A 27,951-nucleotide genomic window follows, 5' to 3' on the forward strand; every position below is an offset into this window, starting at 1 on the left:
GTCAAGTTCCATTCGGGCATCAGATAGTTTGACAGCTGGGTTGTGGGTATAATCCAGCAGGAGTGCACTTGGCAGTGCATAAGGAAGCAGGCCTCTCGGTTTCCTCCCATCTTGCTCTACATGCTGTCTTGGGGTATCATAGAAATGTTGCCTCTCATTCTCCTTGTTAAAGGCTTCTGTTCAAGGATTTTTTTTGGTTCACAAGCCAGAAGCATCTTGGGGCCTGTTTTGGGTCTTTCTTATCTGAACCTGTTTGTCAAGATTCTGAAGTTAAATGTTCTCTTCAGTCTCGTACCTCTACAGTGAAATCTAAAGGGGGAATTAAAGCTGAATCTAAACCACACCTGTCATCTCGTTCCCAATACACAACACTTGCAGGCATTTCTTAACAATTTTTTGTGTCCAGTGCACACTCGGGTCTTTGTTTTACCTTTATACTGTCTGTTGCACTGAGGGTATTCACAAAATGCCTAGCTTCAGTCATTGGTTTTTGCAGACTTCAAGGCATTCACATTTTCCTTACTTGAATGATTCTGTAATATTTATCGACTTTTTCCAGCTGTCAAGAGTGTTTGTTAGCTGTTGAAAAACTTCTTCTGAATCTGAAGTTCTACATCAGCTTTCAAAAGTCTCTTCTCTCTCCCCTTTTCGCGAATTTTTTTGGGGGATACTTGTTGGACTTGGCCCTGGGAGAGCCTTTCATCCACAGAAGAAAAAAGATATTGACAACAGGTCATCCTGACTCTCTCCAACCAAAGCTATGCATTTACAAAGGATTCTTTCAGGATTCTGGGGTTCATAGCATCAGTGATCCTCTTGCTTCCCTCAGCCGGAAGATAAGTTGATAACCTCAAATCGATGTGAATTCTGCATGTACAACCTTTGTCCTTTCTGATCCCACTTCTTGTATTTGTAAAGAGGGAAGACTGGATGTTAGGCAGACCAGATTATTTGCAATCCTGGTCTTTCATTCTCCCATTTGATTGCTCTCCAGTGAGTCTCACAGGCACTTCAGATCTGCAGTGGGAATGGCCTCAAAAGGGAAAAAGCCCAAGCTCCTTGGAATCCTCTGGACAAAGAAAAGCACATAAATGTTAGTGGGGCTTTAAAGGCCTTAAATCCTCTCTGGTCCCCAGGACCTTTTCTAGTATAAACAGACAACATCACAGTGAATATGGTACATAAACAGGGAGGTAGCAAATCTTAACTTCTGTACTCACTTGCTGTGATAGCATGGTACATTGGCAACTCTGCTCAGTTTGTCTCTTCAGGTTTCATGCATCCCATCAATGCCAAACATCATTGTAGACAAAAATGAACATCTCACTGCCGTGGCCAATGTCTGCTGTTACCACTGCCATTGATATAGCAATGCTTGGTGTTCTGTCAGTGAAAATGAAATGCCTGAAAGAGAAAAAATATCACTGACTATAAGAGCTGCATTTGGCAGTCACCTCTGTAACAGCAGAGAGTTTAAAGGTATGATGTCCACAGTAGTATGTTTCAGTTTCCTGTTTTTTATCATTCGCATTTAGACACACTCATCCTGTTCACTCCATTGACCACGTGTTTTTTGCACACACACACACACACACACACACACACACACACACACACACACACACACACACACACACACACACACACACACCAATCACTGAAGGAAATTATACCAAAAATGCTTGACTCCCATATTAACAAAACAAATATTGACTGTTTTTATTTATTTATTTATTGTTCATTGTTTTGGGTAGTGGACTGATCCATTGTGGACTAATTTCAGCTGCAGAAAGAAAGCAAACAAGCTTCATGGTACTGTAGAAGAACTGCAGGAGTATAAAAAAATAAAGTGAATGAGTTGCATGTAGTAAAGAATATTTGTAAGTACAGCAAATATTACAATAGTTAGTAAATAAAAATACAAAATAGTGTACTGTCAGTGTTTTCTACAAGTGTAGAGTAGTAGCAGAAGGTCTTCCTTACAAAACCTGTAGTGTTCTCTTACTGTACGAGGGACACGTTAAATGAGCACTTTTATTTATTCATTCATACTGTCATTTTGGGCCTTAACCTAATGTCACTGCTGATTAGGATAAAGTGAGAAATTGGAGAATGTATGTAAACCTAACTGTACTGCCCTGCAAGCATAACCACCTTTAACACCTCTGTTGATGCATGGATCAAGTCTTAATGAAGTTTGACCTCAAAATTGCCCTTGTCTTGTTAGACTTTTGCACAAGTGTATATGGTGCTGTCAGTAGTGAAGCTGCCTTTCCAAATGTTTGCTTCAAAGCCTTTCACAGTGTTATGCCATGCATGATTTGATATTAACTACAATATGAAAAATACCAATGTATTGATAATCTTATCTGTGAACAAGCTATGATATTTCTGCATCAGTACTTGAAGGGACCATATAGCACTGTAAAATTTGTCTGTACTGATGTCTGTTTTCTATTATTAACTTCTGACACTGAGTAGTTCATTCATTTATTGTGGAATTGCATGCAACTCCTGTAAAACCCAACAAATAGTTGCCTCCTCTACAGAGTGTACCAGACAGGCAGGAATACATGAATATGTACTAGGCCTTCTTTCTGTGTTGCACATGTACCATAATGGCTCAGCAAATGTTGTTAATGAACACATAGCTTTGTTCATATGGAACACTGTGTACTGATGTGCTTTTATTGCTTTTTTGCCAGACATGCTGTTGGCTGTGACAGCAGGTCATGTCTCACTTGGCTAAAAATACGTTAAATGTCATAAGTAGTGTTTACAGGAAAAACTTAATTATGTTTTTCATTTGCGTGTGGTCTAAAGTCACACATCTATATATGCATATGAGCGCACAAACACACATCATTCAGAAGTCAACAAGTTGTGAATCAGCCAAATCAGTCACTTGGGAAAGGTGACTGACCACTTGAAACAGCACTTCTATACGTGAAGGCTCGTGCTTTATATTGCCTACTGTTTTCTTTCACTGACCCTTCCCTGCACCTTGGCCCCTGACACTCTTGTCTCTTTTTGCCTGTAAAATATCAAATTTAATTATTTAAATTATAACACCCTAGACATTGCATTGCAGCAAAGTATTACATCTTCATTTCTGTACTGCCTGTTACTCATGTTAAGGTCAGATTGAATATTTTGATTCCTAACCCAGATTTCCATGTTTCACACTTCCTAACAAAGTCATTGATGTAATTATACAGTATTGAAATTGCCGTTTACGTTGCTGTAACTGTGAGAAGTTTTCGTATCCCTGTGGCTGAAGCTCACAGACCCTTTGCAGCTGTTAAGGTGTTTTTGTCTGTAACTCAATGCAGCCCTTTCCTACCATTCTGTTAGTCAACTAAAATGATGCCGCATTTCATAATGCATAATCTAAAGTACGATATTGGATATTGTCTTGATTCCAAGGTTCTGTTAACTGTTTGTACAGTCTGTTTTCACCATGAACTGGAATTCCAAAACCAAACAACCATATACCACCCTTACTAATGCATGCATGTCTTTTGTGGAGACCTGTTCATGCGAGGTCGTCCTGCCTCCATAGGTGAGCATCAGTGCATGTATGAAGATGTTCTCACGTTTTCTTATCTTCTTTGCTGCTGACTCTTTGCCTGCCTCAGGGGCTGCTAATGTATGACATTTCACCAGGCAGCCCTACAGTATGGCCACCATGAGTGGATCACATTCAGGAGTGTGTTTACTCTCAACTTCAGCTCTTAAAATGGCTGCATGAAGACATCACTGCCTCCAACGTGAAGCTTACTGGTGTTAGTATCAGTACACGTATCTTGTTTCTGACAACATCTTCGGGAGCCAATTCCATAGAACTGCTTTGATGATTCACTGCTGTTGTACAGTGACACTTTCCAATGGCTGGATGCTGTAGCTTCATGCTCAGTGGCCCAGTTAACATAGAGTAGCTGCATTTCCAGGCTCGTACTTGTCATTGGCCTGTTGTGGAAGCCATGTTGATTATTCACTCTCCTCTTTGCAATGTGCTGCATAGCAAAATAATTTTTCTCAAGTCCAAGTTGTTGTGTTGGTGTATTGCAAGTATTGCTGGAATGCTAATGAATGCCATCTTATGGAAATGGTAGATGCAGAATATGTGCCGGGTTCATCATAAGATGATATACCAGTTATTTTCTTATTAGGCTTTTTTTGCCTTGAGTAACCAACCTAAAATGCACATTGTGCATGGATGACACCAGCAAATGTGGCTATGTGCAAAAACAAAGCAAAAAATGTAGCAGAGGAAGGACGGATTCTCAACATGGCTAGCTTTGGCAAGAGAGCAACAAGACACAGCTGTGAAACAGACATAAGTTCCATGTGTTACGTGCTTCAGTAATGTAGCCTGAACAGGTACAGTAAAGCTGGTCAGCCACTAGTGTTGTGCACCTGTGCTGTTACACCCTCTCAGATTACGGAGTATGGTATAGTTTCAAGTGCTCCACCTCTGTAAGTAGCCTGCCTTACACTTGCATTTTTTTCCTTTTTTATTTGACCTTATCCTAAGACAGATGGCACCCTGTGATGTTGGCAAACAATGCCATGGACACCAAAGAGAAGATGTAGTGAAAGAAAAGAAAGCATTTGCACAATGTTGAAACGTCTTCCGGTGCACATGGCTAGCCAACAGCTGCACCATGTGATGTAAAGATTCACAAGGGCTTTGGGAAGGCAAAACTGGCCACACCATTTTCAAAAATTAAGGTTGTCATTTTAAGCACGAAAGTAAGCATTATGGTATGGAGCTATTAAGTCTCCAAATACATACTGCTGCACCTAGAAACAGCTGATGCATGTACTGTTTTGAGCTGTGGTGGATGGCAAAATGGTGTTAGGTGGCCAAAGGCTTGATGTATAGCAGTCTGATGTATTGCACTGACTGTTTGTTTGTAAGGGCAAATGTCTGTGTTCATGATACTTGCCAAAGCACCTGGCAAAGAGGGTAGCTCTGCATGTTGGACAATCCCAAGAAGGCTCACCATATTCATTTTTGAATAATCAGTTTCTGCATTTTTGCAAATTTCACAGGAAAGTGGGAGCCTTTCTGTTTGCAGCTTCTTGCCTCATGTCCAGTAATCTCATTGCACCTCCTCTTCTTTTTTTATAGCTGGCAGTTTATTTACAGGGAATAACCATCAAAACTAGTAATCTGGGTAGGCATCTTGAAAATGATCGGTATGTGGTTAGGTTGTCTGGCAGTTTTATGCAGAGGATTGAGACTATGAGCTGTTAATGAGCTTCATCCTGTAGTTCAGGATTTGACTTCCTGCGCTTCCATTTACTTACTGTGACTCTGACCAAGTCACTTAACCAGGCACTGCTCCGGTACCTAATGGTTTACAAGGTTAACAAATGAATAAAATAAAACGTGTACAAATGTGTGCAGCAGAGAAAAAAGGTACTACTAATCAGAAAAACGAATAAAAAGTGTGGCGTATCAAGTCTTCCAGTTGTAATTACTGTCTAATCTTGGTGGTTGAAAGCAATAATAAGGCATTCCATAATTTCATAACAAAAAAAAAAAAAAAAAAAGGAAGAGAAATAGTTGTGAATATTACGTCATAAATAATAGTCATCCAGCATCTGGGCATAGTGAGTGGACTTGCAGAAAAGTTGTGTGGAAACATTGTGGTGTGCAAAGGTGTGTCAAGGTACTGTGGATGCAGAGTCCCTTCCATTACTAGGAGTTCATGAGGTGCAGGCGTACATTACATGTAGAAATGTAACGGGGACATGTTTGCTCTGAAAATGGATTGTAGCTCAATGTGTTTGGTTCTGATGTCGAAGAATTAAGTAAAGCAAAGTACCATTGTGTTCTGTACCATAAGAATCTGGGAAAATATGTAATTATTAAAAACAATGGCAGCTGAAGTCCTTTCCAGATGTGGCATGGTTTTACCTCCTTAATGGTTCTAACTTTTCCCCACTGCAGTTCTCCACTGCCCCTGCTATCATATGCTTCTACTTTTGTCTGTATTTACTGTGGTCCAGAATTTACTTCCAAGTGAAATACTTGAACTTTATTTCCTCCCTTTGGTATAGGAACATTCACTAGCAGCTATAAGTGGCCAGAGAAACACAAAATCGTAGCTGTTGTGTAGGAGTTATTGTACCGGCAATGTTCATTGTTTCTCCTCTGCAGCATACTATATATAACTCGTCTTCCATGTGATACTTTGCAGCACATCTTTAGTTTGTGGAGTACCTGTGGCATTGCAGGGTTGTTGTATAACTGGTAGGTGTCGGAAAACTAATATGAAGCCATTTTGAGACTTTAATTTTTTTTGTTGTCTTCATGCAACACATACACTAATAGTTTCCCTCCTTGTTGCGTCGTTGTGAAATGTTAAGAGCAGGTTTTCATTTTCTGCTTCATGACTAGGCATAGTGTTACAATACGACTTTCTGCAATGTGTATTGCTGACCTATCGCAAAGTTTAAAGGCACAGCTTCTCTCTTGTTTCTCATTAGATTTGATCTCGGAAGTCATCTTTTTAAAGCAAAGGCTGAAGTTTGTACTTTCTGTTCCTTTTTAGCTGACCACAGAAAAGAAGATCAACAAGAACTTATTGCCTCCAAAGAAGATAATTGGGAAGAACTCCAAAAGTCTAGTAGAGAAGCGTCAAAAAGAACTGGAGGTCTACTTACAGACTCTACTTAAAACATTTCCTTTTGCGTCCCCTAAAGTATTATCCTGTTTTCTTAATTTTAACTTGTATGTAAGTCTTGCATTATTTTTCTATTTTAATTTAAATGCAACTTTGATTTCAGGTGCTGTTGTTTTAATTTAATTTGATTGCTTTATTTGACTTTTTTTTTTACCCCATTTGTGTCTCAGTAAAGGCCACTTAACTTTTTCTGGTGGAGTGAAGGTAGAACTGTTGGGGTTTTACCCCCTTCTATATCTGAAACAGAATGCTGTTGTAAAGAGGAATAGTAACTGTGCTTTAGGAGTTTAAGGTCATTTTTTTTTCTCCCTACTGCCTGATATGTGTTGGGCATCCTTCACCTCATGGGTGAGAGCCAGTTGTGTAAGCCTACATATACACAGCCATTAAAGTTTTCTTTTGAATGGCCTAACCCTGTCTGTGGTGGCTGACATGGGCACTGTTGTCATCCCTGGGGAGGCCTGTACTCACAGCGCACACACACACACACACACACACACAGTGGAGTATGTGTGTGCACCATTATTCACATCCGCTTCCACACATGCTCATCCTATGAGCTATCATCACCTCCTTGGGATTGCACAGCCCATGTCTCCTGATCCAACTGCCACTGTGAATATGCAAGCCTTTGCTTACATGAGAGCAGTCATGTGATCAGGACCACAGTGTCTCTCTGCATCCCTTTGGAATGGGGTAGCTGGTATAAGCCATTTACTCCCACATTCAGCACACGAGTCAGTGATCCGTCTGGGGTTATCAGGATTGTAGTGTAGGCTTTATATGTCTACACCATGGAGCTGGGATTTAAAGTCATTATTTTAATGATAGATTCATAATTCCTGTGTCTCCTGATTTCATGTCCCATTCTTTGACAGGGATTTTACTCAGAAATGCTTCTGGTAAATGTGTATGGTTGTTGAAAGGTATTGTTATTTTGAAGTGGGTTATCCTTTCATATTGATGTAAGCAGAGTTATTTCTCTACTTTATTGCACAATTGCTTTTTTGGAGGGCACAGAAGAGGAGGAATCTTAATCAAAGGTATTGTTAAGATGAGTAGAATATTCTTCTACACTTCCTATCAAGTATTCATGTTAAATATTCCTATAAATTCAGTTTGTGGTATGGCTGCGGGTGTGTGCATGTGTGTGAGAGAGAGCTATGTGGATAAATCCCAGTATTTTTTCTAGGCAGAGAGTAATCCTTGTTTAAAGTCAATAAAATTACAAAGGAAACACTTTATCTTTCTTCTGTGTAGCTATCTATCCATCTTTAGTTGACTGAGTTAGTCCCACTAGGCTTGTAGCCTTTTTTCAGGGAGGAGCCAAAGTGGTATTTATACAGCTTGGGAAAATTCATTCAGGGCATCTGGGAACTACCCCTACTCTTGGTAGTTGGGGGAAGGCTTTGTGCGTTACACATCCTGACTTCCTGTTTCCTGTCTAGGCATGGAGGCAGCCAGAAGGAATAGGGAGAAAACATGGCTGATTTAGCTTTTGCTGAAAATGGAGTGAATGTTGCTGAAAATGTGGTTAAAATGGTAGAATCGCTATCAGATTTTTTTTTTTATGTGGGTGCAGAAAAAAAAGACATTACAGGAAAAGGAGAATGTAGCTGTAACTGAGATGGATTCAGAGGAAAACTTTGAGGAGATTGTTTGAAGGAGAGACAGTTGCCTCTGAAAAATAAATAGTTACAACCCTCCAATGGGGGGAGGGGTTGCGGGATGATTATTTGGAAGAAATGGTAAACCAAAGTGAGCCAGAATGTGGAGCAGCAATTTCATGGAGCAACATCTTGGAAAAAATAGAAAAAGGAGAAGAAGAGACTATGCCAGAAAAAGTTCCAGAGATAAAAACTTATGCACAAACTGTTGCAGGAGGAGCAAAGAAGAAATAAAAGAAGCAAAAAAATAAGTGTACAGTATGTGTGAGCAATAAAAAAGAAGAAAGCTTGGACAGGTATGAAATTTGTGACTCTGTCACAGCATCTCTGGGTGTCAAAACAAAAGGGGTAAGAGCATTTATTTTACTTAATAGAGAGTTTTTGTGACTTGATATTTGAGACTGGGCAGACCATGGAATCAATTTTGGTTGCATATGAAAAAAAGAAAAATATTTATCCATAGTCATGTGGTGCAAGCTTTTTACAGACAAAACAATGATCCAGTTTAGAACTGAAGTTAAAGCAAAATAAATGAAAGAAAATTTGTTAACTGTTTGTAAAGAAGTAATGGACACTACAGAAATATATGATGAAAGAGGACTATGGACTGGGGGAAGGGAATGTGGAGTAATACTGAAAATGGAAAATAATGTTATGCATGTACCCAGTCTTATTAATGTTCATGGTAATAGGGGTTTTGTGAAACACAGGGGTCAACCAAAGACTTATTTTTGTGGGAAAATGATCATTTAATCAATTAATGTGATAAAAAGATATTATTTATGTGGCGAAGTAGGGCGTAATACAAAAAATGTGATTTAAAGTGTAAACAGTGTGGCAATACTGGTCATTCATGGCTTGAATGTGAAATAAATGTGCAAGGAAATTAAGTTCTACAGGAGAAAGAGATGGAAAATGTGTTATACAAGAAAATGTACAAAAATATATGACTGATAAAGAGCTTGTACATGAAGTTAAAGAAAGTAACAAGGAAAAAGAGACCGAAGAGACAAGCGAGGAAGAAGCTGATTGGTGCACAGTAAGAAATAAAATTAATTCCTTAGGGAGAAGAGTTAAAAAAAAGAAAAGAATTTAAAAACATAATTCTTACAGAAAATAAAGAAAAGGATAAACGTTTTACTATACTAACTGCTCTTAAAAGCTGAAAATATTACCTTTAAATGTGAACAGTATGAAAAATATTAAGTGTAAAATATATGTATTACAGTGGTGTGCTGCAGTAGATGCATATGTTATTTTAGAATTGATGAAAAGGAATTAGATTTAGAAGAGAAAAAAGAACTTATGAAATTATGGAAAATCGCACAAATAGAATTTTATGAGAATTGGACTCTTGGTGGCTTAGTTTTACTGAGAATTATAAAAAATGTTTTTTAGACTATAAGGAAAAAAGAAAAAAAAGAGAAATATAAGATGTTAAGTCAAAAAACATTTAGAGACTTAGTAGAAAAATTCCTTTTATGAAAAATGTATAAAATTAATCAAATTAACTTGTTATATATAAACAAAAATATTGTTTACAAGGAAAGAGAGTATTGAGTTTGAGTAAAATGATAGAAAAATAAGAGAATTAAAAAAATAAGGAAGTTAAGCAAACAACAGCAAAAAGGAATATACAAAATAAAGAATATGTATTGGAGTTATTTGTTAAAAGAGAAGAAAACATTGGGCATATGTATAAAGGTGAAAAATTAAGTAAGGATGATGAGTATTTAGAAGAAAAAAATAACTGAAAGAATTGAATGAACTTTTAAAAGATATTTACATGAATTCTGCAACAGGATTGGATATAATTGAATATGGTATGTATAAAGAAATGAATGAATAGCTAAAATAATGTTCATAGCTAACTACTTTAACCCCTAAATATCAATTCTTTACACCTCCCTTTCTCCTGGCTTTTCGCCTTCTTACACTCGTGTTTTGCTATCCTAAAAAAATAGAGGAGATAAAAAACTGGAGACCTATAACATTGAATAATATGGATCATAATGTTTTTATGAGAATAAAAAGTTACAAAAAATGGATAAAATATATGACCAAAATGTATTCAGAAGAAAAGTAAGTCAAGGGTTATTATGGATAATAAAAGAAATAGGTGAGATTGTAAATAAAAATGTAGAAGCGAAGGTTGTAGTAGGGGGATATAAGTAAAGCCTATGATAATATTTAGTATAAATCATTATGGAGAATTTTGCAGGCATATAATGCAAGCAAAACATATTACAAGTAATAAAATCTGTTTATGAAGGGAACAGTGTGAAACTAAATGTAAATGGCTGGATTAGGGAAGAAATAAAAATAGAATTTGGAATAAAGCAGGGCTACCCAGCTAGTAGTGTAGTTTTTTTCATTAGTTATAAATGTAATAGTGAAATAAATTAATAAAATGTCAAGTAGTGATGGATACAAAATGATGAACTACAAGTTGCCAATAATGTATAATTATACTGACGATGTATTAATTGTTAAAAAATAAAGCACGGATGAAAAAAGTAAATGGAAAAAATAAGTATAAATTAAAAAATGGTTCAAGTATAAATAGAGAAAAGTAAAGGATTTGGTTTTGAAGGTATGATAGGAGGTATTGAGTTCATTGAAAAATATCTAGCTGCATTGGGAATAATATTTGGAAGGAATGAATACAAACAACAATAATGGGATAATGTACTCAAAGTAAAGGATATGACTAATTTTTGGAAATTGTATAGATTTTCATGTAGAAAAAAAGCGCACTTGTTGAACACCATAGTAATAGGAAAAATTGCTTATGTTGCTAACATCTATATGATTTTTATTAAGTATGAAACTAATTAATGATTGTATTTTCTTTTATATGGGGCTGTAGACTGAATCCAGTCGAGAGGGATTCTATATATGAAAGATGAGCAAGGAGGCTTGGGTTTAATAAACCCAGTAGTACATGCAGCATCTTTAATTTTATATAGGGTATTAAAAGGAATTAAAATATAAACTTGATAGAAATGATACTATGTTATAAATACAAAGAACTGTGGGAAGTAGTAGAATTTAAAGAAGTAAAAGCATTGTGAATGAAGAAATTAAAGTGTATCAAAAATGGGTTGTGAAAAATTAAAAAAAAATGTGGGAAAAAGAGAAGGGATTAGTACTGAAGTATTATAAAAGCATTTTATTGCTTTAATTCATGGAAAGATTTAGAAATAGATAAGAAAAAAGCCACAATGATGACATATAACTATACAAAGATTAAAGAATGTAATGATTGTTTATGAAGATTGTGTAGTAGAAAATTGCTGGTTAAGGCAAATGTGCCATACAAGAAAAAACGAGATAGAACATGTAATAAATGTGGAGAGTTTGAGACTGACCATGTGTTTTTGAAATGTGAAAGAATTAATGATTTGTGGAAAGACGTTTGTAAACATAATAGGTTGAAAAGTTTAACATTTGAGCAAATAAATATGGACATATAGAATTTGGTTATTATGGTGCATGAAAACAGGAAGAAGTGAAGAAAATGGACAGGGTAATATGTTATGTTTCATGGACTGTATGGAATGAGAGACTAAATGGAATACAGTGGAAAATGGACTTTAACAAAGATTTTGGAAAAAATTATGTTTTGGTTGTGGATAAATGACTGGGGAAGGAATGCTTAAATTGAAGTTTGTAATGTATGGAGATTTGTAAATAGATGTAAATAATGTAAATATATAAATATTATGTAATACATATATCAATACAAAAACATTTTGATATCCTGAGGTCTTTCACATCTACCTGAGCTACCACCAACTCAAAATAGATGGGATCTTGGTTTAACATCTTGTTCAGTGGACAACGCAGTCAGGAGTGCAGCACCTCCCTTATGCTGCACTGCAGTGTAAACAATCCATCTACCTGGTGTGGTTAGTGTCACTGATGCTGCTTCTGGTTTTGTTAAAAAGGAACATTGAAGTTGTTTGTTTTACAAGCAAAAGATGGATTTTTAGTAAATGTGATCGTTGCGCATTAAACCGCAAAGTACTAGGTGTCTTATGATCAGGTAGCCACTTTTAATCTTAATATTTAAAGTAAAAACAATATTATTAGTTTCTAATAGTCATTTGAAGTCCATTGGACCCTTATGAACCAAGATTTTTTATTTGTGTGTATTTTGCTATTAAGTTATTTCTTTGGCTCTGGTGTTACCAACTTAAACTGCTACTTTGCTGCTTGGTTGCCCTGAATGGTACATCTGAGTTTGTTTGTGCAGATAGTAATCTTGTCAGTATGTTGGCTGTAGCTTAGCTTACTTTCCGATGTTAGTAGTTGTGCAGATTTGATTGATTCCAGAAGAGTATCTTCTCAGGTTATAGCTTGGAAGGGTTGTTTTAAGTATTTTAATGAAACTGAGAGAAGTGTAGCATTCATTTTTAATCCACAAACCCATCAAATCTGCTGGGCGTTGTCTGTAAATGTTGCTAAGGCCTGGAACTGCTTATCTCTACCATCTTGTCAGTACCCTTCCATCCTTCAAAACCATTCTGAAAGACTTCCTAGCCAAAAGCTGGTTATGTTCTTGTTCAGCACCAGGATAAACTATATCCAACAATGTTGTCAAATACTTATTCATACCTTACATCTCCTTACTCTCCCTTCACAAATTTCTCTCCCCAGGCTCTCGCTCTAAATATTCATTGTCTGCTTTTCACTCATTTAGTAATGCAAGCCCGGTTTATATTACACTAACTTGCCTTGTATTTCTCTGTAAACAGGCTATAATTTCTCTGTTAAATCCTTGTCATATAACTTGTATCTACTCTTAATCAGTGTTTTATATTATGTAAACACTGTAAAGTTATTTTCTTAAGATGTCTTGTAATAGTTTGGAGCTTTTCTCCTCGGGCCTCTGCTAAAAATGGGTTCCTACCCAGTTGGACTTTTCTGGTAATCGAATGTCAGTAAATAAATAAAATAAATTGGTTGAGGCGGAGGCTATAGTTTGCAGTCCACTTTTGAAGGCAGTCAGAAATCTGCTGTAGTTGAGTCCCAAAATATTATGTGCACCATAGAATATGGTGATGTCATGGCATATTAGATTGGCCTTGCCGCATTAGGAGGATATTGGTGACATGAGTGATTGAGAGGGGATGTAAGTGCTGAGCCTAACCATCACAGAGAGATGCAGTTTGAGATTACATTGCATAGTTTAGCTGATTTTTGTTGCTTTGATAACAAGAGAACTGTTTCACTACATGCATATTTAGGCCACTGTTGTCAGTGCATTGAAGGATGACATTGTTAGCCCCAAGCTTTCAACATGTTGAGGAAGAAGGACCTAATAGTATCACCTTGCTTCATTTTCCTCTGGATATATTCAGTGAATTGTAAAACTATTTCTGTGATATGTCCCATGTTGGGTTGATGAAAGCAAGCTGCGGGTATTAAGATGACAGATGAGAGGCGTATAGAATGTTATACAATAAAGGTGCAATCTGATGTTGTCCTCTTCATTTTATTAGTGTGAATATCTGTTCCAGTCCTCGGAGCTGACCAGCCACTTTTCCCAGCTTTTTACTGTTTTTTTTTTTTCTTTTAATCTGCTTTCAGTTTGTCTGATCAGAAACCGGTTGGGTTTAATAAAATGCACTTTCTGTGGGCGGAAGATTCCTCTGTCTGATGCCCAAAGGGAGTGTGTTTATTGCTTGGGGTCTACTCACCTTCAGGCCCCTTGTGAGATATGTCAGGCTTTTCACCCTCCGAACTTTGGAGGACAAGGAAGAGCAAGCTTGTGCTGAAAGGCATGCTTCCTCCTTCCTCCACCTCAAGGGGGTACCTTGTACCTCAGGGGCTTAACCCCTGTTTGAGACCCCAGAGGTCAGGAGGCATTCTCCCATGCGGTCTTCCTCAGAGTCTTTCAAGAAGACTCCGAAATTGCGGAATCGACTCTGCCAGCTCCAAGCTCTGTTCTGACTTCTTCACTGCCAGGGTTACCTACTGTTGCTCCGGGTCCGAGTGACTTTCCCTCATTGTCAGCTCCTACAGGGCTGGTTCTGGGCTCTGCACTGTCAGGACAAGTTCCAAGATCTCGCTGTCGCTCCTTCAAGAGATCTTCGAGACCCCCATCCATGGCTTCTGCCAAATCTTCCTGAAGCCTTTCCTACAAGGATGTCGGCAGACTGAGACAGATGTTCATAGTGTTCCACTGTTGCAGTCATTACACTTGGGTTATCCTGCTGGCAAGCTACCCGCAGTCGGCCTGAATTCCAAAGTCCTGGTCCGGTGTCGGATGCTGTCGCCTCCTCCCTGACGTCAGTACGCCAAGGGTATATAAGATGCAGCCGACGCCATTTTCTTCAGTCTTTCTTGCCGCGCGGTGCCCGAAGCAGAAGCAGTTTGCAAGTGCCGGTCGGCCGACTCCTGTGATTTTCATTCCGAATCCAGAACCGAAGTCTTCTTAAAAAGCTAATTACCCCGTTGGGGAAACTTTTTCTTGCCTCGGACCGATGTCAGTAAAAGTTAATAATTGTATTTCTTGTGGGAAGCAAATACCTCATAAGGACTTCCACTCCTATTGTAGTCCATGCCTAGGCCCTGACCACGACATCACTGGTTGTCGGTTTTGTGCTAGGTTTAACAAGCGCACTATTAAACGTCGGTTTGATTTTGCCTGACATTATTTTGGGAAAAAATTAAATTACACCATGCCGTCGGAACTTCCGACGACCAGAATGCATAAAAAGCGCAAGGACAGGCATCCGAGGTCCAAAACTGATGACGAGGCCTCTTCTAGGCCGGTCGCCGGTTCTCCGGTTTTCAGCGAGGTGCCTACGCAGCCCCTGCCGACTGCTACCACAGACCGCCTCTGACTCCCACGTGGAGCTGGCTGGGCCTTCGGACACACTAGGTTTTCAGCTTTCCGATCCTAACCCTACAGAGGGAACCGAAGTAGCTGAGCAATGCACAGCTACAGAGGGTGTTTTCAGACCTACCCAGTTAACTATTAAACCCTCTGCTAAGTCTAAGCTATCCTTAAAAGCAAAGAAACAGACACAACTCTCTCCAGGACAGGCTTCCATGCCTAAGAAACAAATGCTAAAAATGGCCGAAGACCTAATCACCCTGATCAGGGGGTCCCATCCCCCTCCTGATAAAAGGCCCAGACAGGATGCAGACTATGAATCTTCCGACCAGGTGTCCATTTCCTCAGACCTAGGATATTCTTTGCCCCCTTACGAGGATTCTGATGCTGAGGAATCAGTTCCCTCAGCCTCTCCGCTTGAGGACTACTCCTTTGGGGAAACCTTACATACCATGAGGGAACATTTCCATTGGGAAGGCCAGGATTACTCAGAATCCAAGAAAAGGCTCAGAGACTTCCTTTTATTGCCTCAACACAGACCCCTTGCTATCTCACCAGTTTTAGATATTGTGGATGATGTGTACACTGAATCCAGTTTAAACCCTGGCTCCTTACCCCCAGCCCCAGTTAAACCTGATAGATATTACAGAGTCCCTGACTCTCACAAATTTTTGTACGAAAGCCCTGTTGCTGACCCTGAAACTATTTCTGAGGGACCCAAAGGGATTAAGGCCTCATCAGCAAAAAACCCAGATGTTCATTGTGTTACCCTGCTGCAGTCATCACACTTGGGTTATCTTGTCGTCAGGCGGTCCTGCAGTCGGCCTGAATTCCAAAGTCTTGGTCCGGTGTCGGTTGCTGTCGCTTCTTCCCTGACGTCAGTGCGCCAGGGGTATATATGATGCATCCAACGCCATTTTCTTCAGTCTTTCTTGCCGCGGTGCCCGAAGCAGAAGCAGTTCGCAAGTGCCGGTCGGCCGACTCCTGAGATTTTTGAAGTCGAATTTCAGATCCGAAGTCTTCAATAAAGCTAAGTACCCCGTTGGGGAAACTTTTCTTGCCTCAGACCGATGTCAGAAAAAGTTAACAATTGTATTTCTTGTGGAAAGCAAATACCAAATAAGGATTTTCATTCTTGCTGTATACCTTGCCTAGGCCCAGACCATGACGTCACTGGTTGTCGCTTTTGTGCTAGGTTCAATAAGCGTACTATTAAAAGATGCTTTGATTTCGCACGACACTACTTCGGTAGAAAATTTAACTACACAATGCCGTCGGAGCAACCGACTACCGGCGTGCACAAAAAATGCAAGGATAAGGACAGGCAGCCTAGACCCAAGCCAGACTCAGAGGCCTCGGCTGGGCTGGTCTCCGGTTCACTGGTTTTCAGTGAGGCTCCTACGCAGCCCCTGACTACCGCAGATTTGGAACCAGAGACCGCTTCGGAGCCTTTGGCGGAGAGTGCTAGGCCGACGCAGCCATTTTGTTTAGCCCCTACCGACGACACGGCAGAAAGAGATGGTGCTGCAGAAACACCTTCGGTTTCTGAAGGAGTCTTCAGACCGACGACGCTCACCATAAAAATGTATCCTAAGCTTAAGACTCCTATTAAACCAGAAAAGACTGCACTTCAGTCTTCAGTTCAAGGCCCCATGCCTAAGAAACAGATGCTTAAAATGGCGGAAGATTTGATCTCTTTAATCAGCCCCCCCCCCCCACCCACCCTGACAAAAGGCCTAGACAAGAGGAAAATTATGCCTCCTCTGATCAAGTTTCTATTTCCTCAGGCTCCTCTGAGGACCAAGATTACTCTTCACCCCCTTATGAAGATTCTGATGCTGAGGATTCCATTCCCTCAGCTTCTCCCCCTGAAGACTACTCCTTTGGGGAAACTTTACACACTATGAGGGAACATTTTCACTGGGAAGGTCAGGACTACTCTGACTCAAAGAAAAGGCTCAGAGAGTTTCTTTTACTCCCCCAGCACAGACCTCTTGCCATCCCCCCAGTTTTAGACATTGTGGATGATGTTTACTTAGAATCCAGTTTGAATCCAGATTCTTTGCCTCCCGCTCCAGCCAAACCAGACAGATATTATAGAGTGCCTGACTCCCACAAATTCCTTTATAAAAGCCCTGTTGCTGATCCAGAGACTATCTCCCAGCGTCCCAAAGGGGCGAAGGTTTCTATGGCAAAAAATCCTGTACCCTCTGAAAGGGACTCCAGAGCACTAGACAGGTGGGGGGGGGGAGGTTTACACCTCAGCCACTCTAGCTATGAGAGCACTAAATTGTCAGTTTCACATGCTAAAATATCAGCAATTTCTAATGTCTCAGTTAAGACAAAAAGTGAGCACACTCCCTCAACAGTCTGAATTGAAAGAAATGCAGGATCTGTTGCATGCAACTGAACAGGTGGGCAAACATACTTTGCAATGTGGTTTTGATTCTTTAGAGGCTTCCTGCAGAGCCGCTGTCACTGGGTCTGTTGTACGTAGGCATGCTTGGTTAAAGGAACAAACTCTGCCTGATCATGTTAAAGCAAAGCTTCTAGATGCTCCCTTACAGCAGGATGTCCTATTTGGAGTTAAAGCAGAAGTCGTCTTAAAGAAAATGGAGGATAAGGCAAAATCTATGCAGACAGTCAAAGATTTTCTACAGGTACAGCCTCCTCGCTTCAGCAGAAATTGGCCAACAAAAAATTGGTCCTTTCCAGCTACTGACAGACCACAGAGGGGTAAATACAGATGCCCAAGAGGCAGAGGGCAACCACAAGCCCAATACAAACCTCGACAATGGGGCACTGCAACACAGAAGGGAGGAGAAGACAGGCCCTAAACTTCTAGAAGGCAAACTCAATGACTTGCACCTCATATGGCCAAGCAACACTCTCTTGGCAGCTCCCTTGGGAGGAAAACTAGCACTTTTTTCAGACAACTGGCGCATCGTCGCAAAGGACAAATGGGTCCTAGACATAATTTCACGAGGATACAGATTCCATTTCCATACCTTGCCAACGAAAAGAGGAATGCCAAACCTGACACAAAATCAATGGGCAGAGGCACAAAAACAAATTACAGCTCTCATGGACATGAGAGACATTCAACTGGTACCTACACGGGAGCAAGGCCAAGGATTTTACTCAAGACTCTTTCTAGTGCCCAGAAGGGACAATGCCTGGAGACCAATTCTGGACCTTTCAATTCTAAACATCTTCTTACAAGTACCCAAATTCAAGATGCTAACACTACAGCAGCTTCTTCCCATGTTGGGCAAGAAAGCATGGCTAGTAACGTTGGACCTCAAGGAGGCATACCTGCATGTCCCTATCAGACAAAGTTGCAGAAGATACCTCTGTTTCATTGCAGGTTCAACCCATTACCAATTCTCTGCACTGCCCTTTGGCTTATCTACTGCACCCAGGGTCTTCACAAAATGCCTGGCACCAGTAATTGCATACTGCAGACAAAGAGAAATTCAAATATACCCATACCTGGACGACTGCCTCATCCAAGCAGAAAGCAAGGACATCCTCTTACAACATCTGGCTTTTGTAAAACATCTAAGTTGCCTGGGGTACACAGTAAACGAAAAGAAATCAAAACTAGACAAACAACTGCAACTGACTCAATATTTCAAAACAATGGCAACAAAGACCCAACTCCCAATTTTGCAGGCCTTGGGCTTTATGGCATCTTGCATACTACTAATACCATTTGCAAAGCTGCATATGAGGAAATTACAGTGGTACCTAAAAAGCGTATGGTCTCAACACAGCCACAGCTTGGACACAATGATACCTCTCATTCCCTGCCTTCAACAAGAGTTTCTATGGTGGTCACAAGCATGTCACCTCAACAAGGGTCAGCCTTTCACTTTGCCCCGAGCCAGGCAAACTATGACAACAGATGCATCGGACTACGCCTGGGGGGCACACATGGCAGGACAGTGCATTCAAGGCATATGGTCTGCAGATCAAAGGAATCTGCACATCAATCAAAAAGAGATGCTACCTGTACAGAATGCTCTGACAGCCTTCAAGAACCTATTACATCCAGGACAACTTGCAATAAGGACGGACAACACCACAGTAATGTGGTACATAAACAAACAAGGGGGTACACACACCTACCCTCTATGCAGGCAATGACCTTGTGGAACACCGCACTGGCTTACCAAGTTCAGTTACAAGCTCAATTCCTGCCCGGAAAAAACACATTGGCAGATGACCACAGCAGAAACATCATGGATCCCCACGAGTGGAAACTGGATCCACAAGTATTTTCAATGATGACTCAAAAATGGGGCCTCCCAGACATAGACATGTTTGCCAGCCCCCAAAGCATCAGCTAACAAAATTTTGTACAAGGACACTTCACCATCAAGCTTGGAAAGTGGACGCACTCTCATTCAGTTGGAAAAACCTGACAGTATATGCCTTCCCTCCGTTGCCTCTTCTCACAAAGGTGCTTCTGAAAGTCAGAAAGGAGAGACCACGACTGATACTCATAGCCCCAGACTGGCCACGCCAGCACTGGTACCCACTATTAAGGATTATGGCCCAGGGCCCACCTTGGATTTTACCACAAATTGCCCATTTGCTCACACAGCAAAACAATCAGATTCTACACAGCCAGCTCAAAACCTTAAATTTGGCTGCATGGCAAATCACCTAAGCATCCAGCCAGCTCCTCTTCCTCAAGCAGTTATGGATGTTATTCTGGAAGCTAGGAAGGCCCAGCACCAGAAAGGCCTACTCGGACAAATGGAAAAGGTTTTGCGCCTGGAACCAAGCTAAAGGCCAAAATACCCTTCAGCCTCACATACCTCAGATTCTACAGTATTTAACTGAGATGTTACACAAAGGACTTTCTTTTTCTTCCATTAAAATCCACGCATCAGCTATTTCAGCCCACTACAACACGGATCCACCCTTATTTTCACATCCACTTCTAAGGCAATTCCTCAGAGGGGCAAAAAACAGTAGGCCCCCCAGGAGAGCACCTACACCAACATGGGACCTCGATTTTGTTCTGGAAAAACTTACGCTACCTCCCTTTGAACCAGCTTTCTCTGCTGATCTAAAGTTTATATCATGGAAGACTGCCCTGCTGCTAGCAATAACTTCAGCCAGAAGAGTCTCAGAGCTTCAGGCACTAATGGCAGTGGAACCTTTCATTTTCCATCAAGACAGAGTTTCTCTACGAACTAATCCTTCATGCCTAAGGTGGTATCTAGTGTGGCTTTAAATCAAACCATCCACTTTACCCACCTTCTTTCCAAATCCACAGAACAAAGGAGAAAGACTCCTGCATTCCTTGGACATTTACAGGCAACTTCGTTACTACTTGGATAAAACTAAGGTTTTCAGACAATCTGACCAGCTTTTTGTATGGCATCTTGCATACTACTAATTCCATATGCCAGACTGCATATGAGGAAACTTCAATGGTACCTAAAGAGTGTATGGTCTCAACACTGTCGAAGTTTGGAAACAGTTATACCACTAATTCCTTGCCTTCAACAGGAGTTTCGATGGTGGGCTCAAGCTTGTCACCTCAACAAGGGACAGCCTTTCACTCAACCCACAGCCAGGCAAGCACTGACAACAGATGCATCGGATTATGCCTGGGGAGCACACATGGCAGGAAAATGTATCCAGGGCAAGTGGCCCACAGAGCAAAGACATCTCCACATCAATCAAAAAGCGATGCTAGCTGTACAAAATGCAATTATAGTTTTCAAGGACCTGCTGCATCCAGGACAATTACTTCTAAAGACAGACAACACCACGGTTATGTGGTACATAAGCAAGGGGGCACACACTCCTACCCCCTCTGCAGACAAGCCATGACCTTGTGGAACACAGCTATAAACTACCAAGTTCATCTGCAAGCACAATTCCTGCCAGGAGAGAAAAATACACTGGCAGACGATCTAAGCAGAAACATCATGGACCCCCACGAATGGAAATTGGACCCACAAGTATTCAGAATGATAACACAAAAATGGTGGAGCCCGGACATAGATCTATTTGCATCCCCAATGAACTGCCAATTACAGAAATTCTGCACAAGGAGCTACCATCCACAAGCCTGGAAAGTGGATGCCCTCTCATTCAGCTGGAAAGAACTACAAGTATACGCTTTCCCTCCTTTACCTCTCCTTCCAAAGGTACTCATAAAAGCCAGGCAGGAAGAGCCAAAAATGATCCTGATTGCACCAGACTGGCCACACCAGCACTGGTACCCAATCTTAAAGAACTTAGCACAAGAACCACCCTGGATTTTGCCTCAAATCCCACAGCTGTTGACACAGCACAACAATCAGATACTTCACAGCCAGCTAAAGACCTTAAATGTAGCTGCATGGAAAATTCCTTAGTCAGGCAAGCAATGCCTCTCTCCAAAGCTGTTATGGATGTCATTCTGGAGGCCAGAAGGCCTAGCACCAGGAAAGCCTACTCGGAAAAATGGATTCTGTGCCTGGAACCAAGCGCACAGCCTTGACCCTCTTGTCCCAAACATTCCTCAGATACTTCAATACTTAACTGAGATGCTGGACAAGGGCCTCTCCTTCTCATCCATCAAGATCCACGCCTCAGCTATTTCTGCTCATTACAACATGGATCCACCAATTTTTTCTAATCCTTTGCTCAAACAGTACCTCAGAGGGGCTAAAAACATAAGACCCCGTAGAGCACCTACACCAACTTGGGACCTCAACTTTGTTTTGGAAAAATTAACTTTACCTCCTTTTGAGCCAGCTAACAAAGCAGAATTAAAATACATCTCTTGGAAAACTGCTCTGCTACTGGCAATAACATCAGCACAAAGAGTTTTCAGAATTACAGGCACTAATGGCAGTGGAACCTTTCCTCATCTTCCACCAGGACAGGGTGTCTTTAAGAACTAACCCTACTTTTATGCCAAAGGGTGGTATCGAGTGTGGCTCTAAACCAAGCTATTCACTTGCCAACTTTCTATCCAAAACCACAGAACAAAGGGGAAATACTAGTACATTCTTTGGACATTCACAGGCAGTTACACTTCTACTTGGACAAAACCAAAGCTTTCAGAAAATCTGAGCAATTATTGGTAGCATATGCTGCAGGAGCACAGGGAAAAGCCATTTCAAAGCAGACTATTTCAAAATGGAGAGGGCACTGTATACGTTTCTGCTATACCCACCATGGGAAACCTGTACCTAGCAGCATTAGATCTCAGTCCACCAGGGCAACAGCCACTTCAACTGCCTACCTCAGAGGAGTACCTACCAAGGATATTTTGGAAGCAGCAACATGGAGTTCTTTGCATACCTTCACCAAACATTACCGTTTGCCTTTATACTCCAAATCCAGAGCTGGCTTCGCCCCTGCTGCTTTGCAGGGTCTTATAGCCACCCCTAATGCCTTATATATCCAGCCTCCCTACCTCAGCTTTGGGATTCCACCCAAGTGTAATGACTGCAGCAGTGTAACACGATGAACATAGTACAGATGTTCATCGTGTTACCCTGCTGCAGTCCTCACATCAGGCGGTCCTGCAGTCTGCCTGAATTCCAAAGTCTTGGTCTGGCGTCAGTTGCTGTCGCTTCTTCCCTGACGTCAGTGCGCCAGGGGTGTACAAGAGGCATCCGACGTCATTTTCTCCAGTCTTTCTTGCCGCGCGGTAAGCAGTTCGCAAGTGCCGGTCGGCCGACACCTGAGATTTTCGATTTCAATTTCAGTCCGAAGTCTTCAATAAAGCTAAGTACCCCGTTGGGGAACATTTTCTTGCCTCAGTCCGATGTCAGAAAAAGTTAACAATTGCATTTCTTGTGGGAAGCAAATGCCTCATAAGGACTTCCATTCCTATTGTATTCCTTGCCTAGGCCCAGACCACAACATCACAGGTTGTCGGTTTTGCGCTAGGTTTAATAAACGCACTATTAAACGCCGTTTTGACTTCGCACGGCATTACTTTGGTAGGAAATTTAATTATATCATGCCGTCGGAGCAGCCGACGACCGCAATTCATAAAAAACGCAAGGATAAGGATAGGCAGCCTAGGAATAAGCCAGACCCGAGGCCTCAGCTGGGCCTGTCGCCGCTTCTCCGGTTTTCAGTGAGGCGCCTGCGCAGCCCCTGACTACCGCAGAGCTGGAACCCCAGACAGCTGCCGACTCCCAAGCGGAGTCTAGTAGGCCGCCGCAGCCATCTACCGACACCGGAGCAGAATTAGACACAGGTGCAGTGGAAACACCTTCGGTTGCAGAAGGTGTCTTCAGACCGACTACACTCACCATTAAATCTTATGCTAAGCTTAAAACCCCTTTAAAACCTAAGAAAACTGTTCATCAGTCTACAGGTCAAGGCCCCATGCCTAAGAAACAGATGCTTAAGATGGCTGAAGATTTAATTACCCTTATCAGGGGTTTCCATCCCCCTCCTGATAAAAGACCAAGACGAGAGGAGGATTATGCATCCTCTGACCAGGTTTCTCTCTCCTCAGATTCTTCTGAGGAACAGGATCACACTTTTCCACCCTATGAGGATTCTGATGCTGAAGACTCTATTTCCCTCAGCATCTCCCCCTGAAGACTACTCCTTTGGGGAAACATTACATACCATGAGGGAACCTTTCCACTGGGAAGGCCAGGATTACTCAGATTCTAAGAAAAGGCTCTGAGAGTTCCTTTTATTACCCCAGCACAGACCTCTTGCTATCCCTCCTGTTTTAGATATTGTGGATGATGTCTACTTGGAGTCTAGTTTAAATCCAGACTCTCGACCTCCTGCTCCAGCCAAACCAGACAGATACTACAAAGTACCTGACTCGCACAAATTCCTTTATAAAAGCCCTATAGCTGACCCAGAAACCATTTCCCAGGGTCCTAAGGGATCAAAAGCTTCTTTGGCTAAAAATCCTGTGCCCTCTGAAAGAGATTCCAGAGCCCTAGATAGATGGGGAAAGAAAATATACACCTCTGCAACTCTGGCTATGAGAGCATTAAATTGCCAGTTTCACATGTTGAAATATCAACAATTCCTGATGTCTCAGTTAAAACAAAAAATTAGCACACATTCAGAACAGCCTGAATTCAAGGAAATGCAGGATGTTGCATGCAGCTGAACAGGTGGACCAGCATACTTTACAATGCGGATTTGATTCATTGGAAGCTTCCTGTAGAGCAGCTGTTACTGGCTCTGTCATTCGTAGACATGCTTGGTTAAAAGAGCAAACCCTCCCTGACCATGTTAAAGCAAAATTATTAGATGCACCTTTACAACAAGATGTATTATTTGGTGTCAAAGCAGAAGAGGTTTTAAAGAAAATGGAGGATAAGGCTAAATCTATGCAAAACGGTCAAGGATTTCTTGCAGGTATAACCCCCTCGCTTCAGCAGAAATTGGCCAACAAAAAATTGGTCCTTTCCAGCTTCAGACAGATCACAGAGGGGCAAATACAGATGCCCAAGGGGCAGAGGTCAGTCACAAGGCCCTTATAAACCTCGCCAATGGGGTTCTGCTACCCAGAAAGGAGGAGAAGACGGGCCCCAAGCTAGCAGAAGGCAGACACAATGACTCTATCCTCAAACTACCAAGCAAATCTCTCCTGGCAACACCATTGGGAGGAAAACTAGCATTTTTTTGCAGACAACTGGCACATTATCACAAAAGACAAATGGGTCCTAAACATTGTCTCTCAAGGATACAGATTCCACTTTCAGACCTTACCAAGGATCAAAGGAATTCCAAACCTGCCACCAAATCAATGGGCAGAGGCACAAAAACAAGTTACAGCTCTCATGAACATGAGAGCCATTCAACAGGTACTTACACAGGAGCAAGGACAATGATTTTACTCAAGACTCATAGTTCCAGGAAAGGACAAAGCATGGAGACCCATTCTGGATCTTTCAATTCTGAACACCTATCTGCAAGTGCCAAAATTCAAGATGCTAACACTACAGCAGCTTCTTCCAATGCTGGGCAAGAATGCTTGGCTAGTCACTTTGGACCTCAGGGAGGCATACCTGCATGTCCCTGTCAGACAAAATTGCAGAAGATACCTCCGCTTCATTGCAGGTTTAATGCATTATCAATTATCTGCACTGCCCTTTGGCTTATCTACTGCGCCCAGGGTCTTCACAAAATGCCTGGCACCAGTAATTGCATACTGCAGACAAAGAGGAATTCAAATATACCCATACTTGGACGACTATTCAAGCAGAAAGCAAGGACATTCTTTTACAGCATCTGGCATTTGTCAAACACCTTTTAAGTTGCCTAGGGTACACAGTAAATGAAATCAAAACTAGTGCCCTCACAAAACATAATATTCCTGGGTGCCAGCTTGAATACATCGGCCCAGATGGCTTATCTCACGCCAGACAAACAACGACAGCTGTTTCAATATTTCAAAATAACGGCAACAAAGACCCAACTCCCTGCAAGAAAAATTCTGCAGGCCTTGGGATTCATGGCATCTTGCATATTACTAACACCATTTGCAAAACTGCATATGAGGAAATTACAATGATACCTGAAAAGTGTATGGACTCAGCACAGCCACAGCTTGGAAACAATGATTCCACTCATTCCCTGCCTTCAACAGGAGTTTCAATGGTGGGCACAGGCATGTCACCTCAACAAGGGTCAGCCTTTCACCTTACCCCACAGCCAGGCAAACTATGACAGCAGATGCATCGGACTATGCCTGGGGAGCACACATGGCAGGACAGTGCATTCAGGGCAAATGGACTACAGATCAGAGACACCTGCATATCAAGCAAAAAGAAATGCTAGCAGTGCAGAATGCCCTAACAGCATTCAAGGACATTGTACACACAGGACAACTACTAATAAGGACAGACAACACCACAGTTGTGGTACATAAACAAGCAAGGGGGCACATATTCCTTCCCTCTCTGCAGGCAAGCAATGACCTTGTGGTACACTGCACTGTCTTACCAGGTTCAGTTACAAGCACAATTCCTGCCAGGAATGAAAAACACATTGGCAGACAACCTAAGCAGAAACATCATGGATCCACACGAATGGAAACTAGATCCACAAGTATTTGCAATGATGGCTCAAAAATGGGGACGCCCAGACATAGATCTGTGTGCAAGCCCCCACAACCACCAACTTCAAAAATTTTGCACAAGGACCTTCCATCCACTAGCTTGGAAAGTGGACGCCCTCTCATTCAGTTGGAAAACATTAACAGTGTGTGCCTACCCCCCAGTGCCTCTTCTAGCAAAGGTACTGCTGAAAGTCAGATTAGAGAGGCCACAAATGATTCTCGTTGCACCAGACTGGCCACACCAACATTGGCATCCAATTTTAAGGAACATGGCCCAGGGCCCACCATGGATTCTGCCACAAATTCCTCACCTGCTCACCCAGCGAGACAATCTGATTTTACACAACCAGCTCAAGACTTTAAACCTGGCTGCATGGCAAATTACCTAAACAACCAGCCAACACTTTTATTCAAAGCTGTTGTGGATGTCATTCTGGAGGCCAGGAGGCCCAACACCAGGAAAGATTACTCAGACAAATGGAAAAGATTTTGTGCCTGGAACCAGACTAAAGGCCTAAATCCCCTGGAGCCGAACATTCCTCAGATTCTACAATATTTAACTGAGATATTGCACAAAGGACTTTCCTTTTCATCTGTTAAGATCCACGCCTCAGCAATTTCAGCTCATTACAGCACGGATCCTCCTTTATTTTCACATCCACTCCTAAGACAGTACCTCAGAGGGGCTAAGAACTTAAGACCGCTAAGGAGAGCTCCAACACCTACTTGGGATCTCAACTTTGTCCTGGAAAAGCTTACACTGCTGCCCTTTGAACCAGCTTTTTCAACTGATTTAAAATTTCTTTCATGGAAAACTGCCCTACTACTAGCAATAACCTCAGCTAGAAGAGTCTCAGAGCTACAGGTACTAATGGCAGTGGAACCTTTCCTCATTTTTCATCAAGACAGAGTTTCTCTATGACCTAATCCTTCCTTTATGCCAAAGGTGGTATCCAGTGTGGCCCTAAACCAAACCATTCACTTACCCACCTTCTTCCCAAATCCCCAGAACAAAGGAGAAAGACTCCTGCACTCTTTGGACATTCACAGGCAATTACGTTACTACCTGGATAAAACTAAGGCTTTCAGAAAAACTGACCAGCTCTTTGTAGCCTTTGCTACAGGATCACAAGGAAAAGCTATGGATAGCGCATTGCATACGTTTCTGCTACACACATCATGGGAAACCAATACCTGCTAACATTAGGTCCCACTCCACCAGGGCTACAGCTACATCAGCAGCCTTTCTCAGGGGAGTGCCAACCAAGGATATTCTGGAAGCTGCTACTTGGAGTTCAGTGCACACCTTCACCAAACACTATCACTTACCTCTTTTCTCTAAGACTAGAGCTGGTTTTGCCACTGCAGTTTTGCAGGGCCTTCTAGCTACTTCTAACCCTCTTTGATTCCACCTCCCATCCTTAGCTTTGGGATTCAACCCAAGTGTGATGACTGCAGTAGGGTAACGCGATGAACATAGTACAGTTTTATACCTACCATAAATGTAGATGTTCGAGTGTTCACCCTGCTGCAGTCTAGGTTACCCTCCCTCCATCCCCTCTGAACTAGCTGAACTTATCTCTACCACTTTATCCTAATCTACCTCTGTGGTGTATTTGCTTGTACCGAAGGGTTTTGTTTTATTTTTATATAGACATATATATATATGTG

General features: G+C 41.5%; 1 protein-coding gene across 1 annotated transcript in view; it reads left to right on the forward strand.

Annotated features, from left to right (window-relative positions):
- The window catches only part of NISCH (nischarin), a 1,490,316-nt gene that overhangs the window by 120,127 nt on the left and 1,342,238 nt on the right, over nucleotides 1-27,951 (forward strand). The window contains exon 3 of the mRNA XM_044078886.1: nucleotides 6,567-6,749. Coding sequence (XP_043934821.1) covers nucleotides 6,567-6,749 — 183 coding nt within the window. The remainder of the gene's footprint in view (nucleotides 1-6,566; nucleotides 6,750-27,951) is intronic.

Source organism: Protopterus annectens, chromosome 7.part1 (assembly GCF_019279795.1).
Source record: "Protopterus annectens isolate FY-2018-M chromosome 7.part1, PAN1.0, whole genome shotgun sequence".
Taxonomy (NCBI): Eukaryota; Metazoa; Chordata; order Ceratodontiformes; family Protopteridae; genus Protopterus; species Protopterus annectens.